The 16,724-nt window shown below is 52.4% G+C and overlaps 7 protein-coding genes across 7 annotated transcripts; 4 read left to right on the forward strand and 3 right to left on the reverse strand.

Moving 5' to 3' along the window:
• Window positions 1-464: 464 nt before the first annotated feature.
• POX_b02644 (uncharacterized protein) lies at window positions 465-2,780 on the forward strand (the record flags this gene model as incomplete). Its single annotated transcript, XM_050111556.1, has 5 exons — window positions 465-1,144; window positions 1,209-1,646; window positions 1,705-2,086; window positions 2,147-2,282; window positions 2,362-2,780. 5 exons carry the CDS (start codon window positions 465-467, stop codon window positions 2,778-2,780), a joined length of 2,055 nt encoding a protein of 684 aa, XP_049971902.1.
• A 528-nt stretch (window positions 2,781-3,308) lies between these two features.
• On the reverse strand, window positions 3,309-5,003 carry POX_b02645 (Mitochondrial import inner membrane translocase subunit tim50; the record flags this gene model as incomplete). Its single annotated transcript, XM_050111557.1, has 3 exons — window positions 3,309-3,899; window positions 3,967-4,680; window positions 4,743-5,003. The coding sequence occupies 3 exons, from the start codon at window positions 5,001-5,003 to the stop codon at window positions 3,309-3,311; spliced, it is 1,566 nt and encodes a 521-aa protein (XP_049971903.1).
• A 665-nt stretch (window positions 5,004-5,668) lies between these two features.
• POX_b02646 (uncharacterized protein) lies at window positions 5,669-6,556 on the forward strand (the record flags this gene model as incomplete). The annotated part of the gene is made up of 1 exon (XM_050111558.1): window positions 5,669-6,556. One exon carries the CDS (start codon window positions 5,669-5,671, stop codon window positions 6,554-6,556), a length of 888 nt encoding a protein of 295 aa, XP_049971904.1.
• A 349-nt stretch (window positions 6,557-6,905) lies between these two features.
• POX_b02647 (26S proteasome regulatory subunit rpn11) lies at window positions 6,906-8,187 on the reverse strand (the record flags this gene model as incomplete). The annotated part of the gene is made up of 4 exons (XM_050111559.1): window positions 6,906-7,054; window positions 7,117-7,652; window positions 7,720-7,973; window positions 8,119-8,187. 4 exons carry the CDS (start codon window positions 8,185-8,187, stop codon window positions 6,906-6,908), a joined length of 1,008 nt encoding a protein of 335 aa, XP_049971905.1.
• A 581-nt stretch (window positions 8,188-8,768) lies between these two features.
• On the forward strand, window positions 8,769-10,885 carry POX_b02648 (Histone deacetylase RPD3; the record flags this gene model as incomplete). Its single annotated transcript, XM_050111560.1, has 4 exons — window positions 8,769-8,948; window positions 9,016-9,316; window positions 9,391-9,932; window positions 9,995-10,885. The coding sequence occupies 4 exons, from the start codon at window positions 8,769-8,771 to the stop codon at window positions 10,883-10,885; spliced, it is 1,914 nt and encodes a 637-aa protein (XP_049971906.1).
• A 1,104-nt stretch (window positions 10,886-11,989) lies between these two features.
• Window positions 11,990-13,079, forward strand: POX_b02649 (60S ribosomal protein L23-A; the record flags this gene model as incomplete). The annotated part of the gene is made up of 5 exons (XM_050111561.1): window positions 11,990-12,003; window positions 12,213-12,263; window positions 12,535-12,781; window positions 12,856-12,915; window positions 12,969-13,079. The coding sequence occupies 5 exons, from the start codon at window positions 11,990-11,992 to the stop codon at window positions 13,077-13,079; spliced, it is 483 nt and encodes a 160-aa protein (XP_049971907.1).
• A 1,046-nt stretch (window positions 13,080-14,125) lies between these two features.
• On the reverse strand, window positions 14,126-15,949 carry POX_b02650 (uncharacterized protein; the record flags this gene model as incomplete). The annotated part of the gene is made up of 1 exon (XM_050111562.1): window positions 14,126-15,949. The coding sequence occupies one exon, from the start codon at window positions 15,947-15,949 to the stop codon at window positions 14,126-14,128; it is 1,824 nt and encodes a 607-aa protein (XP_049971908.1).
• Between the last annotated feature and the right edge of the window lie 775 nt (window positions 15,950-16,724).

Raw genomic sequence — 16,724 nt, forward strand, 5'->3', positions numbered from 1 at the left:
CACACCACGTGTCCGTTCTCGTCCAAGCGTCCAGAGTCCAGGCATGTGCCGATGACTCAGGCCGGTTTCCCCGCAAGGCCAACCGAACATTCGGTTCCGCAAAGTGTACGCCGGCTGTTTTTTTTTTCAGGCAAGAACGTTGGGACTCGTCTGAACGGGTACCGTTTCGACTTCTGGAGGTCATCCTACCTTTCACGCTTTCGATTTGCTTCAACGGATCGACCATGAGAATACACCAGGGCACACAATGAAGTGCTCTGCACCCTAGTCGACGGTCCCCAGCGAATGAGCCCCGTCTATGCTTGTATCGCATTCGGCCGGGTCATACCCCTCACTCTGCGCAACTGAGATCGGCCGACTCCGACGGAATTTGACGTCTCGGGGATCCTTTCGCCAGCTTTCTCCACTGTGCCCCAAACGAATCTCTCGTACCTGTTGGCAATTCGCTCTCGTGCTCGCGCATCATGTCGCCAGCTACCTTGCAGGTCACTCCGTCCACAAAGCTACCCTCGTCCGGGTTCAATGCCGGGGCGCGACCCTACCGATCACACAAGGTGCGCGCCTGCGACTTGTGTCGGAAACGCAAGTCCAGATGTACAGTTGACATTCCCGGTCAATCGTGTCTTCTGTGTCGCGTCCAAGGGGCAGACTGCCACTACCAGGAAGAGCAGAATGGGGACTCGGCAACGTTAAACGCAACCGAGACCAAGCCGTGGTCGGGAGTGCCTCCAATTGAACCTATCTCGGGCCAGAAACGCAAGCGCTCTCCCGAGAATCTCAGTCCCTCCCGTCAATCTATCAATGGTCCGAGCCCGCAGGGCACAACCTCTTCTGGGCGCCGCGGCAGCGACGCGCGGCGGAAAGAGGAAGATCCCCATAACGAGTCGGTTCTGATTGTCGGTCCTATGGTGGCAGAGGATGCGCAGGTAATTGAGCAGCACATGCCTCCCGAAAGATCCAGCCTCTCCGAAGAGCCAAATAGTCATCCGTACAACATTTATTCGAGCGATCCACGGAAGCCCGTCCTGTATACGACGATCTCGAGGCGAAGAAAGGGTATGCGACGGGGCGTGCCACCCGGTGAGAATCAGCGGGAAGTTCTGGAACAGATTCTTGGGCCTTTCAAACAGGACCTTGTCAGACTGTAAGGATTGAGATGCTCAATTCGCCATGATGGTGGAGTGCTAATGGGATCCTTCACGCCACAGCTTCATCGATCGTTTTAATGTCGCATTTCCAATCTTTGATGGTGAGCAGTTTTGGGAGTCATATACAACAGAGGGGATGGAAGATCCTCCTGCCTCGTTGATCTGCCAGGTCTACTCCATGTCACTTGTGTATTGGAAACACACGCCCAAGCTTTCGTGCCATCCGAAGCCGGATGTGCGGTACGCCATCAACATGACAGTGGCTGCGTTGCACGAAGAATTTTCCGCTCCTGGCTTGTCCACGATTAGCGCCGCTCTGATCGATCTGACTGGAAGACCCATCTTTTCTATGACTGGGAACGCAATCAGCTGTGGGCGAATGCTGTCTTTGGCGAACTGCCTCGGACTAAATCGGGATCCAAGCCAGTGGAAATTGTCACAGTCAGAAAAGAACCAACGCGTCCGTCTTTGGTGGGGAGTGGTCATCCACGATCGATGGTAAGCCGTTTTGACATCAAATTTCCCCCACATATTCATGCGCTCATTCGTTTCACAGGGGAAGTTTCGGTCACGGCGTCCCACCGCAAATTTCCAAGACGCAGTACGACGTACCTTTGCCAACCGTGGACAGTTTGGTTCCTTCACACCTTCGGACTACGGAGCGTGTGAGGGCTGCTCACTGCCATATCTTCTTGTGTAAATTGACAGAGATTCTGGGTGAACTCCTACCGTTGGTGTATGGCCTTCAAGCAAAGCCAGCACGCGAAAGCTCCAAAAAGATCAGGCAAATACGCACCGACTTGGATTCCTGGGAGGACTCTCTTCCCGAATGGCTCAGATCACCTCATACCAATCGCGGAGAAACCCTGGCTGCGTCTAGCAGCTTACAACTCGCTTTCCTGGCGGTCAAGATGCTCGTCAGCCGTGTGGAACTGAATGTAAGATCCGCTTTCTCGGGTGCCCCTCTGGAAATTCCAAGCTAAGACATCGTGAACTAGGAGGTCAACAACGCAGATACGGACAATCCGGAGGCTCGTCGCTACTTTCAGACCGAATGTCGCCGGTCCGCAGAGGACATTGTTCGGTTCATCACTTCCCTAAGAAAGGAGAATTTCAAAGAATTCTGGCTACCTTGTAAGTTCCCGGTACTCGGCCTTGGATTTCTTCTTCTTTTTTCCTTTTCCCAGTTTCTCATCCGTATTTCGACTTCCAGACAGTGCATTTCATCTCACATCCACGGCCACGCTCCTGGTGCGCTGCGCCCTTGAAACCAACGATTCTGAAGTGGCTCGATCATGCTTGACAAATGTCGAAACTTTGCGCAGTGTCCTCCGCCGTGTACGGGAAGAAGATGACTGGGACGTAGCGGACATGTGTCTGGACCACTGCGAGCGAATCATGCACCGGCTTCCTGGTACCGGTGCAACCGTCGATCAGCCAATGACTGCTGCGATGACCGAAAATGCCCTGGTCAATCCAGCTGCAATCTCATTGCCGGAGACGCAAACCAACAATGATATAGTAGACGACATGATGTCGATATCAAATACGTTTGGGACAATGGATGGCTTCCCCTTCGATATGACAGGAATATGGGATGTCTCCGTCTTCCAAGACGTTAATTTGTCATGAAGAGCGATCTGGAGCGTGCGAGGATTAGATGGTCAATGACCTGCGAATATTATTCGACTCCGCGGCTCTTTCATGAACACTTTCGCAAATTCCCGTACGTGGGACTTTACAAGACTCATTCCATCTGTGTTCTACTTGTATATACCCAATTCATTTTGAGACACTCAAGAGCTGCGCACTGCTAGGTTATCCTCGTGCAAACAACATATTCCCTATGCTATACGATGAAAAGAGGCTCGAGTTTCCGTCAAATTAAGAAAATCTGCTCAAAGTTTTGTACATGCTGAACCAAGAAACCAGGAGTCCGTCGAACATTCAAACGCTTATTTTACAGCCGTTCCTCTTTCTTGAGGAACGCGGACAACCAGTCCCCGCAAACACAACCAGTCCATCTAATGACCTGCCCCTTGCCCACAAAATGACGAAAATCAACCACTCAGAAAGGAGAAAGACGAGCGGTGAGGTGGAATTATAAAAAGATGACGATCCCGGAGGAGGCTGTCCGCACCGGAAGCTCAAGGTGCAACTTTACTCCTTGCTGGAGCCCATGCCAAACATGCCGGTGAAGGATCCCTTCATGCTGTTCATTTGCTCCTGACGGGCCTTTTCCTCCTCGGCAGCCATCTCGGCCAGCCACTTCTCGCCATTCTCGCGAATCTCGCGATCGATCATCTCGTAGTTCTTCTGACCACGCTCACGAATCTGGTCCCACACCATCTTGCCTTGGGCAAGACCCTCGATGGGGGATGGCTCGCCATCCAGAGTTCGGCTCGACTTCAGACCGAGAGCGGAGGCAAGGCTTCCCATGCCAATAGACGGCTTCTTCTTTTTCTCCTCCTCAAGTTGCTTCTCGAAACGCTCGCGCATGGCCTTCTCGCGCTTGGAGAACTCAATGGGGATGTTGGTACCCTCAAATGACTTCAGAACCGTACGCACATCCTCCACGCCCATGCCAGCAAGATACTCGAGGAACGGAATGAGGGCGACAAGGGTCTTGTCCTTAGAGTCACCGGTCCACTTGTCCAGAATAATGGAGTTCTCGGGTTGCAAGCGAGCATGTTCTTCCTTGGTGTCGATCAGGATAACCTTGGAGAGGTCACGGTTCAAGTATGACAGATCCTGTATAAAAAGTATGTTTAGTAACGGCCACCACGTCGCAAACGGCAGAGGCGTGATGAGATCGTACCTTAATATACTCTCCGTCCTTATAACGGGTAGCTTCGCGGAAGAGGGGCCAGCGGATGATTCGGTACGGGTCCAGTTTTCGAAGCACCTGGTCGGCCATCATGCTGGGAACGCTGGTGAACAAAACGAGTTCGTAGTACTGGTTGAGGTATCGAAGGAAGTAGTCAACACCGGGGCGCTTCGCAACACGCCACCCGTGCTCTCGGCTCCATTCACTGTGCACAAGGAGGTCCTCCAGGGACAAAACCAGCGTGTAAGGCTGGCGCATCGTAGGGTCCTCGTCTGGAAGCAGCTTTGGGAAGGCCGGGTCCTTGTAGTAACTGGTCAGATCGCCAGTACGGGCCTTGATACGGCCCCACCAGAGGCCAGGACTCCAGCCAGAAGGAGTCTCTGTATGGGCGCGCTCCTCCTCCTCGGTCTCCCAATTGCGACCCAAGTAACCCATGCCGGCGATACCAGCAGCCAGCATCACAGCGTACATGATGTTGGCCATGCGCGCCTTTCGGCGATCGAGGGAAGTCTCATAGCCACTCTTGGGAATATCACCACCACCGCGGCCACTGCCGTCCTCGCTGTAGTCTTCCGTGCGGGTATGGTCTTCGGTGATGTTCAAGGACCCTTTCCTCTGTCGAGCTTCGAGCTCTGCGGCCAAGGTCGATGGAATACCTTGCGTCAAGTCTGGAAGTGGCTTTTGAGAAACGGGTTCCGGTTCGGACTATCAGAGACGCTCGGTCAGTACTGCATAACGTTCCACGACATGGATCATGAATAGCCTACGGCGGTGGTCGGCTCAGGCGCTTCGGTCTCGGGCGTGGCCTGTGATTCAGCCTCGGCTTTTTGGGGAGTGGCTTGCTTCTTTGTCGATTTTGAATCTTTTGACTGAGTATCCTTATCTTGCAAAGAATCAGGAAGCGTGTAGGGGGTGTTGGTCTTGCCCTTGGCGTACCACCTGGGTCGCTGGGCCGATAGAGCGGACACTCGGACGGTCGAGGCGAGGACGTTTCGCCTCGCAAGAGGCAGCACGGCACGGCTCAGCATGACGGGATTTATAACGCTGTGAAAGAGGAGTAATTTCAAAAGTAAAGTATCGATGCGCTCATGCCCTGTCACTGAGCTTTGATGAATGATATCAAGTATGCCCTTTCGGACCGGGTCAAGGTTCCCGTAGAAAAGTCGGCGCGCGTGGAAGATTCGGTGACGCATAGACACCAGCTGTGCAACGGGCATTTATTTGTCTCGAATCCAGACTCACTTTTATTCTTTTTCCTTTTTTTCCTTCTCCATGAAAGTTGTACCCAGACATTAATTTGACCCTACATTCGCTTCTTCACGAGTGCCGGGTTGTATTAGCTGGGGAGACCAAGGAAGTTTCTTCTGACTCCCACTTCCAAGAGCCGCAGCGAAGGCATCCTCTGATGCTGTAGCTCCGTACGTGGGTTACATTCATTCTCTGTCTTTTCCCCCATATTTGGCCATCCGTCGAAGCCAGCGGATTGGTACATTACGGTTTATCTAATTTGGCTTGATCGAACGATCACCAAACTTAACCCGCTGGGAAAACCATCGGCGTCCCGAGAATATTAATCAATGAGAACCATGAAAGTCGAGTCCCATCCATAAGTTGCCGGCCCGCGTATAGACCTTGATTTATAGACTTTGCCCATTCGCCACCTCGGCCAGGGAAACTTTCTCTCTCTTCCAACATGCGCCTCAAAAAATCACGAAGGGCCGAGTTCTTTGACGAAGATGAAGAACTCGCCCGTCCGAAGCCATCTCGCGCTCCACGTTCATTGAAACCATTTCGCATCCTTGACCTTCCGTCCGAAATTCGAGAACGCATCTACCATTTCGCCCTCTTCACTCCGTCCCGCAAGAGCGCCTTGAAGAAGAATGGCACCATTGGCGCCTCCGCGAAGAAACACAAGGCGTTCTCCCCGACGGCGCAGCGCATTAATTTGTTCTTGACTTGCCGTCGCATTCACGATGAAGCCAGCTATTATTTCTTCTCAACGCAAGTTTTTCGGATCTTCCCCGTCCAGGATTTCGCGCACATGCCGACCGTCCGTCAACTGCCACGTCGCCACCGGGGCTCGGTGACAACCATCGAACTGATCTTGGGGAGTAGCTGGACTGCACCCCCAAAGAGCTGGACGGTCAACCAAGGGCTGGGTCTGCATGACATGGTGCTGACCCGAACTCTCAAAGTCTGGATTGAGTGCGATCCCTCTCAGCCGATCTTTGAGGGGTTTCGTGTCTCCAAAGACTTCTACACAAACTTTGCTGGGAAGCTGTTTCGAGAGATTCTTGAACGTCTCCCCAATCTGGCTCAGGTCGAATTCGATGCGTACCCATCGGTACATAAGAACGGAGGCCTGATGACGCGATTACTAGAAGAGACCCAGTATTTCGGAAAGAAAGTGCTGTGGGGGCCAGACCGAGGTTGGGTTGACGATGAGGACGACTTCGACCCGCCCGAAGAAGAACCTGTCGAAGCGGTGGTTGACAGCTTGCAAACCTCCCATCCGACCATGGACATCTTGAGTGACACACTACAACTTTTGAGTTTGGAAAGAGAGGCGGTGGCTGCTTAGCCCTTATATTGACGTGATAGACATGACCATGATTCGTTACATTGCGCGGCGTTATAGATTAGAATCCGTGCTTCAAGTCCTTTCCATTTAGTTGTTAAATACGCCGTCGTTCATTCAGAAGAGGTCCCAGCTGAAATTACAACTTGTACGGAAGAGTCGTGTGGAGACTGAGGTGTGGGCAATGATGCTCGCATCAAACCGTGATTTCGGCTGGATTGTCCATATTTACGTCCATACCCCGTTGTTGTTGAACAGTACTCTGAATATTAGTTGTTTGGACATCGCGCGGACAAGTAATCATTCGTAACTTCAGTGTCGCTATAGTTTTGCTTGTTCTTCAGCTAGATGTCTAGAGATCCTCATCAACCTCCATGGAAGTACCGTTTCCGGCGTCCTTGCTCGCTGACTGCTGAGCGACTGAGGCTTCCTTATCGATCATTTGCCTCGACACCGCCACAATATTGTCTTCGATCAATTTTTGACTGACGTCCTCGATATCTGCAGGAAGAGTTAGCATGTACGGAGAAGAAATCCAGTGAGGTCGTCAAGTGTACACATACGCTTCTTAGGGTCGACCTTTCCGACATATCTCGTCTTCAATTGCTCCTTTGTAAGCTCGGTCTCTTCCTTCACTCGCTTCTCGTAGCCCTCGGCAAGGCTGACGAGCTGTTTCATCTGCTCCACATTGTGTTTGCCCTCCTCATGGAAGTCATTCATCTGCAAAGCCTCGGTCCATACATGCTTGTGGAGGTTCATAAGCATGTTCTCCTCCAGACCTGTCTTTCGATAATCGATAGCAATGCTGTAGTAGTGGCGGTTCAGTCCGTGGATGAGAGCCTGAATGGAGGGCTTGTTCAAGTGGCCCAAGTTTGACGTCGTTTGGCGGGGCTCTTGGCCCATCACAACGGTCTGCGGTTGAATGAGACGGAATGCATCAATGACCACCTTTCCCTTCACGGATTGAATAGGGTCAACGACGACGGCGACGGCGCGGGGAGTAAGCTGTTCAAAAGACTGCTGCGTGTTGATATCGACCGACGAAAGCCAGCATCCAAAGCCAGGATGCGAATGGTACCAGCCAACGACAGTCTCTGGTCTAGAGAACACGCGGTCAGGTCAGTAATGCTAACGTCTCTGAGAGGCGGTTCTGGCGCTAAGCTTACCGTCCAGTTTGCCGGAGCATTTCCATCATCTTAGTCTGAAACACAGGATCCACAGCCTCGACACTGACACCGGTACCACTTTGTGGCATGGCGAACACATCTACCACCCGTACAGTGTACTCATCCACAAATTCGCCAAGCATGAGCCCCATGACCTCCATTGGCACACCCGCACGACCGTGTCGCAACATCTTCAGTAGTGCTAGGGAGGAAATGTGAACGGTTTCGGAATTGTCGATCAAGTTCGGGGTATCCTATTTCGAGGAAAAATCAGATCGAGAAGCAAGAAGTGAAGGGCATTTTCAGAAGCGGCTCGTAGAAGCAAGCTCAAGTGCTTAGACAGTTGCTAGGAATCAGGCCATGAGAGTGCCGTTAAGGGCTACGTATGGGATTGCTTACCCCACCAGGAGCACCACCTCCCATTCCAATGCCTTGAGCGGCCTGTAGCATACGGTTGATGCGGTCCATGATGGCTAGCTGTAACTGAAGCCTGTTGCGAGGGAGCAGAGACGAGGATCAGAGATAGCTCCCCGACTGGACTGGAAGCTTCGGCGAGAGGGACAGTTTAAGGCGTTGGCAGAGCCGCTGGTGCAAAAAGTAAAGGGCTAGTGCCTGTGATGAAAGCTTGACGAGCTGATCTGAACAATCGTTGAGTTGATTCAGAAGAGTTTCATGTAGTGCCTGTTTGATGATGCAGGCGGACCTCCGGAGCTCAACTGACGAAGGCGGTCTGCGCTTCTGCCGGGGTGTAGTCTTCCCACGCGGCGGATGATTCTCTCGGGGCTTCCTATTTCCAGCGCCGTGAACATGACAGTCCTAGTCTACTACTGTGCCTCCAGCTAGCTACGTTGCCTTGCGCGTTTGGTGGTCTTTGGTACGCTGGGTAGTCTGCCTGCCAGGGCCGTTGAGCTACAAAAATAACTCACTCCCCCCCTCCTCGCCTTCACTGGTTCATTCTACGCTACCTCACCGTCTCAGTGGCTCACTGAGATTCCTGGGCTTATCATCTACATTATCTACACTCCTTGCGACCCGAATCTCCCTGCAAGATGGCTGCTGAACCTGTCTCCAATGGCTCGGGTGCCAACAACAAAAAGGTTGCCTACTTCTACGACTCAGACGTGGGCAATTATGCCTACGTCTCAGGTCACCCCATGAAGCCTCATCGCATTCGCATGACCCACAGCTTGGTTATGAACTATGGGCTTTACAAGAAAATGGAAATTTATGTATGAGGCTTCTTCCATTCGAGTCATGAACCCCAAACACTTGCATCTAATGCGCAGTCTAAAACAGCGTGCGAAGCCGGCTTCGAAGTACGAAATGACCCAATTCCACACCGACGAGTACATCGACTTCCTCTCCAAGGTGACACCCGACAATATGGATCAGTATTCCAAGGAACAAAGTCGCTATAACGTTGGTGATGACTGTCCTGTCTTTGACGGTTTGTTTGAATTCTGTGGTATCAGTGCTGGAGGCAGCATGGAAGGTGCGGCTCGTTTAAATCGTGGCAAATGCGATGTCGCTGTCAATTGGGCCGGTGGACTTCACCATGCCAAAAAGAGCGAAGCGAGCGGATTCTGCTACGTGAATGGTACGTTTTGATGGTGTTTGCTTTGGATCATTCCATCATTTGTCCAGATCTTGGCTAAGTATGTTTTCATTCAGATATCGTCCTCGGCATTCTTGAACTACTCCGGTTCAAGCAGCGGGTTCTCTACGTGGATATCGATGTCCATCACGGCGACGGTGTAGAAGAAGCCTTCTACACTACGGATCGTGTCATGACGGTATCCTTCCACAAGTACGGCGAGTATTTCCCCGGTACTGGTGAGCTTCGCGATATCGGCGTTGGCTCAGGGAAATACTACGCCGTGAACTTCCCTCTCCGTGACGGTATTAATGATGCCTCCTACAAGAGCATTTTTGAGCCTGTCATCAAGAGTGTCATGGAGTGGTATCGTCCGGAGGCCGTCGTCCTTCAGTGCGGTGGTGACAGTCTGTCTGGTGACCGTCTTGGCTGCTTCAACCTGAGTATGCGGGGCCACGCCAACTGCGTCAACTTTATCAAAAGCTTTGATCTGCCAACCCTGATCCTCGGCGGTGGCGGCTACACCATGAGAAACGTCGCGCGCACTTGGGCCTACGAGACAGGTATACTCGTTGGTGACAATCTCACCTCCGAATTGCCCTACAATGACTACTACGAGGTAAATTATCAATGAGCCCTGACCTATCACTTCCGACTGCAGTGGCTAACAATTCACGTCAGTACTTTGCCCCGGATTACGAGCTTGATGTCCGCCCTTCGAACATGGATAACGCAAACACGAAAGATTACCTGGACAAGATTCGTAACCAGGTTGTTGAGAATCTGAAGCGCACAGCTTTCGCTCCTTCCGTCCAAATGACAGACGTCCCTCGTAATCCAATGCTTGATGGCATGGATGACGAGGCCGATGACGTTCTCGATGACCTGGACGAGGATGAGAACAAGGATAAGCGCTTCACTCAGCGTCGCTTCGACCAGTATGTCGAAAAGCCTGGCGAGCTCAGCGAAAGTGAGGATGAGGAAGAAAATGCTGCCAACGGTGTTCGTCGCCAGCCCGGTGCGGTTCGTCGTCGAAACCAGGCCAACTATCGGAACATCGACGCGGCCGATTCTGGGCTCGACAGCGGCATGGCGACTCCCTTAGAAGCATCCTCAATCGCTGACAATGAGGCGGAGGGTGCCCTCGACACGAAGTTGGCAGAGATTCCGCTTGCAGAATCAGGCGCCGCAGCTTTTGCTGATGGCGAGGATACGCCCATGGCAGATTCCGAGCAGATGGCTGTGGATGCAGAGGGCAAAATCAATTCTGCAGCGGTCTCACAGCAGCCCTCACCTTCCGCGCGTGATGAGGACACGGCCATGGAAGATGTCGAGACGGCCGTTGCAGAGCCGGAGGTGGCACAGCCCCTTGCCACGGAAGAAAAGAAGCCAGAGGCGTCACCTCCCGCTGAGGAGTCGGCTAAGAGCCCGGCTTCTCCCGCTGGGGCTCGGTCCGTATCGAAAGAATCATCTCCGCCAGCAGTAGAAGCCTCTGCCCCAGTTGACGAGTCTATGAAGACGGAAACTGCAAATGGCGAAACTACTGCGGAACCGACCAAGAAGGAGGAGTGAATTCTCTGTGATACCAGACATTGTGATTGAATCTCGGCGCAAAGGAAAATTGGCAGAATGGTGTTTTTTTTGGATTGGCGGCATGTGCATCACTTATTTCAACTTTTGACAAAGTTGCCATCTTCATACCTATATCACTTAACGAGTACAGTATAAACAAATTTGTTTTTGAAACATGTCATCATGGTCTTTCGTCGTGTTCGGCTTTCCGGTCACACAAATCCATCTTGTTAGGTGAGAAGTGGGTTCGCATCCCACATCTATGCGCAGTGCTTGCCCGTCTGGCTAGTGTGCTTGATGTAACTTCGACCGTCCCTCGGGGTCTGTGGAAGATCGCTAGCCGCCGATTCCTACGTGCACAATAGCAGCAGCTTCGAAATTGAGCCTGCTCAGTACAACTGATGGAAATTTCGAGGAAGCCATCTCATCCGCATTCAGCAGCACTTGGATCCAAGGCCTTCCAGCATTGTCCCCACATGTTCTCATCAAGCATTACAGTGGCGGATGCCTCAAAACAAGGGTCTCAACCGACCGCCTGGACTAGAAACAGCACTAGCGTAGGGAGAGTATAGTGATAAAAAGAACCCAGTCTGTAGATTCAACGAACAAGAACAAAAGCTTGACAACGCAAGTCGAAGCAAACTACATTACTCTATGTGGAACCATAGCCTGGTGTCGAGTCTCTGCGACAGTCTGTCTTCGAACGGTAGCTTGGACACTCCACTTCGGCGACACTGTTGAGCGTCTGGCCAGCGAGCGACTTCCATGTCAGGTGACATAGCTCACTACGAACCGTCTCGATGACCAAATAGCAGATGGGGACCAAATCTCACAGCGGTACCTCAGCAGAAGCCTTGTAAAGTATGAGGAGTTGAGTACTGCGACCGGATGCTGGAGGTGGATCCCCTGGAGGTGCCGCTTTCCTAAGGCGGCCTAGCGCTAGGGCAACCCCAACTGACCAATTGGGGCGGCGCCAAGATTTTCCTCGCCCACCACCGCACTAAGCGAGACGAGAAAGCACTGTGGACGAGTCTTTGATTCCCCGTTTGATCTTCCGACGCCAACCCTTCTCGCCCTTCACGACAACAGCGAAACTCAGCCATCATGTCTCAGAGAGGGTAAGTCTGACTGCCCTCAAATCGAATCGCAAGCGTCCAAATTTCCACCGGGAAGAGTCATTGGGGGCATTTTTGGGCAGCTTTGAAGCTACGAAGCGAGGAACATGGAGAATCTCGGCCTGGGGGGAGAACATTGGGATTGCGACGATTTCAGAACGAGGCCGAGAGTGACGAGAAGGTGCAAATGACTGACTTGTCTCGGTATCTAGTCGTGCCAGCGCCGCTGGCAACAAGCTGAAGATGACCCTCGGTCTGCCTGTGTACGTGCCACCTTGACGATTTTCTCGCCATGTCCCTCGTCCAGTGAACGGCCCTCCGTCAATCGCCAACAGTCTCCCATGAATTCGACCTGCCCTCTTTCCAAGCGCTGAATGGGCTCGACTTTATTCGACTTGACGAAACCGAAATTCAATGAGGAGATCTTCACGGAATCCGTTTTCGACACTGGACGAGGAAACATGAATCGCGAATCTCGGTTCCTCGAAACGCAATCGCGAAATACGAAACTAACCTTTGCTTGTGTTTCTACAGTGGCGCCGTGATGAACTGCTGCGACAACTCCGGTGCCCGCAACCTGTACATCATCGCCGTCTGCGGTATTGGTGCCCGCCTGAACCGTCTTCCCGCTGCCGGTGTCGGTGACATGGTCATGGCCACCGTCAAGAAGGGAAAGCCCGAGCTCCGCAAGAAGGTCATGCCCGCCGTTGTCGTCCGCCAGAGCAAGCCCTGGCGCCGCCCCGACGGTATCTACCTCTACTTCGAGGACAACGCTGGTGTTGTAAGTCGACGGTTCCCCCTGCTTTGGTTTGGGATCTTGCGCAAGTGGAGGAGACTCGACACTGGGTTCTGCAGCGCAATCATCTCAGATTGGCTGTGAATACCTTTGCTCGTCTTGTTGTCCTCTGCGCTGCGGTAATCCCGGCAGTCACCACCTACGGCGAGATGCTAATTCATTATTTCGACAGATCGTCAACACCAAGGGTGAGATGAAGGGATCCGCCATCACTGGTCCCGTCGGTAAGGAGGCTGCTGAGCTTTGGCCCCGTATTGCCTCCAACTCCGGTGTCGTCATGTAAAGAGAGCAGTGAAAGACCGAATAAAACAACAAAATTCTTGCAACGATACCAAAACCTGACTCCTTGGGACCTGGGAATAACGGAGTGCATTGATGGCATTATTGTGGAGAGGAACGAAGTGCTAGGGGCAAGAGAAGGAGTACGGGACATGTCCTTTTCCTGTGACGACACTCGACCGCATCATATTCAAGCCGGTTTCTGTCCTCCCCATTTGCGTTTTTTTTATCTCTTTGATCACTGGCGACTCGAAGGAGTAGACTCGAAAATTACTACCTTTTCATGACCAACTTCGTCTTCACATCCTTCCCGACCACAGACGGATTTTCACATGTAAGCATCGGCGCAGAGGCCGCCAGGTAGATGAGCGGTCGACCATGTCGAATCTAAAGGCCTCGATCAATGGCCTACACTTCCAGTGGGAAAGAGGTCACAGATTCAATATTACACGATGACCTCATCTTCAATCTATAGCTTTTGCGCGTCGTGGAGTCAAGCACAGATCAATCAGCGGCCTAATAGGGTATCATCATGTTCCCTGTCGGTGTGAGATTGCTTTCCTAACCCCTTCCCCCCCCCTCGTTGCTTAAAGGTATATAGCAATAGCGAACAGCTAAATTGGACAACCACCTGAGACGATTTCAATCCGACCTAGCTTGTATATGCACATACCCTAGGAACCCCCAATATGAATCTAGTAGAGCAGCTCTCGCGTGCGCAATGAGACATCTCGCCGGCGCAACGGATCTACCTCATTCTGTAAAAAGGTCCAACCTACACCGATCCCTGCAATGCAGATGGATAGTCTCGACGTTCTTGTGTATACCACTTTCCGGGTACATTCACTCCAAATTTAGACTTTTCTTCTTCCTTTTTTAATTGAAAATGTTTAAACTAAATGCATGAGTGTGGGGGGGGAGGCAGAAAAAAAAATAAAAGAATCAACAAACTCCGCGAGTATATTTACAATAAAAGTTTGATCATGTCAAAAGTACACTCGATTGGTTCCTCGAGGGATGCAAATCGTTCTCCATCCATCCCATGCCCACCTACCCATAGGTGATTTTACCCATTGGAGATTTCCCATTGTGATCGCCTCCCTTTAATTGCGCCGCAAGGGAGCGCATTGGGTTCGCAACGGATAGCCCGCCGTTCTCGTGTACCTTGGCAATGAACGCGAGGATACCCACGATCAAAGTGACCAGGATGAGCACATGAACCGTCCACCAGAAATGCTGGACTCCTGCCGGACACATGCTGATCTCATACTTCCACTCCCCCTGGTCAAGGTCGAACCATGCAGAAAGAAGGCCGGCGTTTCCTCCAAACTCGCCCATCATAGCGCGCAGGGTCACTTCACGGATAGAGGGCCCAGTCGGCCTCTCCGGTCGGTACTTGTTGAAGCGTTGGGCGGACCACCGCCAGTTGAGACTGGACGATGAGCCGTCCGATTCTTCCATCGATCCGTCGTGCGACGCGGTGGTGCCGGTGAGGGTGCGGTTGACATAATGAATAACATCGCAGCCAGTGTGGTCGTGGCCCGTGAGAATGACTCCATTCCGGCCGTAGCCTCCATAAGCTGCATTCGCATCTCCACTCAATCCAAAGATTCCCTGCAAGATACCACTTGCGCTGATATGGTCACTCAGGTGGTTCTGCTCTCTTAACCCACCCGCGTGCCAGCGTGGCACATCCTCCGGGCCTTCGCTATCATCTTCCTCGTGGAAGGTGAACAAGGGTCCATCCGTACAGATTCCTTCCTCTTTGTGCATGGGTAAATGTGTGAGGAGCAACGTAAAGGTCGACCGGTCCTCCACTGGATACAGGCGATGACTGATCAAATCGTTCAGGTAAGAGTAACTGCGAGACTGGAGATCCTGAGACAAGGCCGGCGTATCAAAGAGCAGCGTGTTCAAATTGATCAAATGCAAAGTCGGCGTGACCGTCGACCCGTCCGACACAGTAACGGGCGGATGCTGGAAACGAATATCCCAGTCGACGCGGCCAAACTCGCGCTCAAAGCGCTCGATTCGCGCCTCATTCGCATCGCCCGCATACCCGATGTCATGATTCCCAGCCACATTAATGATTCGCCGCGGCCAGGCGGGATCAGCCCCGAGTCCCAAAGGTTCCAGCGCCTGCTGAGCAGGGCCTTGATCACCCGTCCGTGCACCTGTCTGGGTGATTTGATCGTCTACCCGCTGTGCGCCACGGAACACACGCTGCCAGTATCGCCTACTACGCCGCGAAAACTCCTCATCATCGATCCACTGGCTCCCGAGAAGGTCGCCCAGCACTGTCGTGTGGGTTGGTCGAGTCCACCAAAAGAGCGTGCGATAGATGTGTGCGAGGTAGTAGTCGTTGCCAACGAGATCGACTTGCTTCAGAGTGGCACGCAGTGACCGGGGGATGTCCTCCGTCAAGAATGTCTTCACTCCTACGGTGATGTTATTCAGAACGCTTGGATCCGTGGGGATTTGGTGAATAGGCATCGTGAACGAGGCTTCGGATACGGCATCTTGAGTTGCGCGCCAGTGGGTACGTAAGCGCGGCCACAGCTTCCACTCGGGAAATGGGAGAGACGTGTCGCCTTCCAGCTGTGGATCAGCGAGGACCAGCAGTCGGAAAATGGCCGGCTGAGGGTCCGATGCGACAGGCGGGGCGCGAACGTGTTGAAGGAAGGTGTTGACTGCGACATTTCGTTCCCAGGCGGTCAGCCTTGAAGAATTGCTGGACTCTCTGGGCGCAGAGCCATGGGGGAGTGGGAAGCCACAGCCATTGATTATAGGGTATAGGTAAAGATAGATGGAGGCCGCGAGGGTGATGGGGAAAAGGAGCGTAAACACGCGGCTCAGCAGTGCGCGGAGGGTCATGAGGTGCCACAAATTGAAGGATAGAGGGGAATACGAAGTCGTCAATCTAGAAAGGAATGGTATACAGCATTATTGACACGTTACGCCGAGGGAGCGCTGCTGCAGGCGGCAGAGAGAATTCGAGAAAGGGGAAAACCCCGTGGCCTGCGTACTATTTTGTCGATCAATTTTCTCTCGAGGCGATAAGATAACCAAACCTGGGGGGGAGTTCAACCTCCGACAAAGTAAGGCCCCGCTCCGCATTCCTTGGCACTGAGACCGTCTCTCCAGAGGTACAGCCACGCACACACACACCCCTTCAGGCTATGGATGGACGACAAGATGGCCTTCTGGGTGCATTTCAAGGAAATTAGAATAGATGACCTAATTCAGTGAATTCTTACCTACAAGACCTATTCAATGGTCTGATCTGGACTGATTTCCAGGTTTGACATTTCCCATCTCCGGTCGATACACCGCGCAGGGCAAGAATACACAATATATATTCGTGCATAGATACAACCTCAACATATTCGGATACTGCCACCACCTACCTACTCAATCAACTGAATGGGGTCGACTTCTCGACTTCATCGAGGCTCTGGATATCTCTCACTTCCCTCAGGATATAAAGGTGAGCAAGACCTCTGTTCTATCTCGTGACTCGATAAACGCAAACCGGTCCCAGATCAATAGAAAACTTGCAACCGTCATATCCGAGTTACTAGTTTGGGACACAAATCCGATTTATGATCAAACCTCGACGTCAATGACTGGACCGGATTCTGCCGTACCT

The sequence above is a fragment of the Penicillium oxalicum genome, chromosome II (assembly GCF_001723175.1).
Source record: "Penicillium oxalicum strain HP7-1 chromosome II, whole genome shotgun sequence".
Lineage (NCBI taxonomy): Eukaryota > Fungi > Ascomycota > Eurotiomycetes > Eurotiales > Aspergillaceae > Penicillium > Penicillium oxalicum.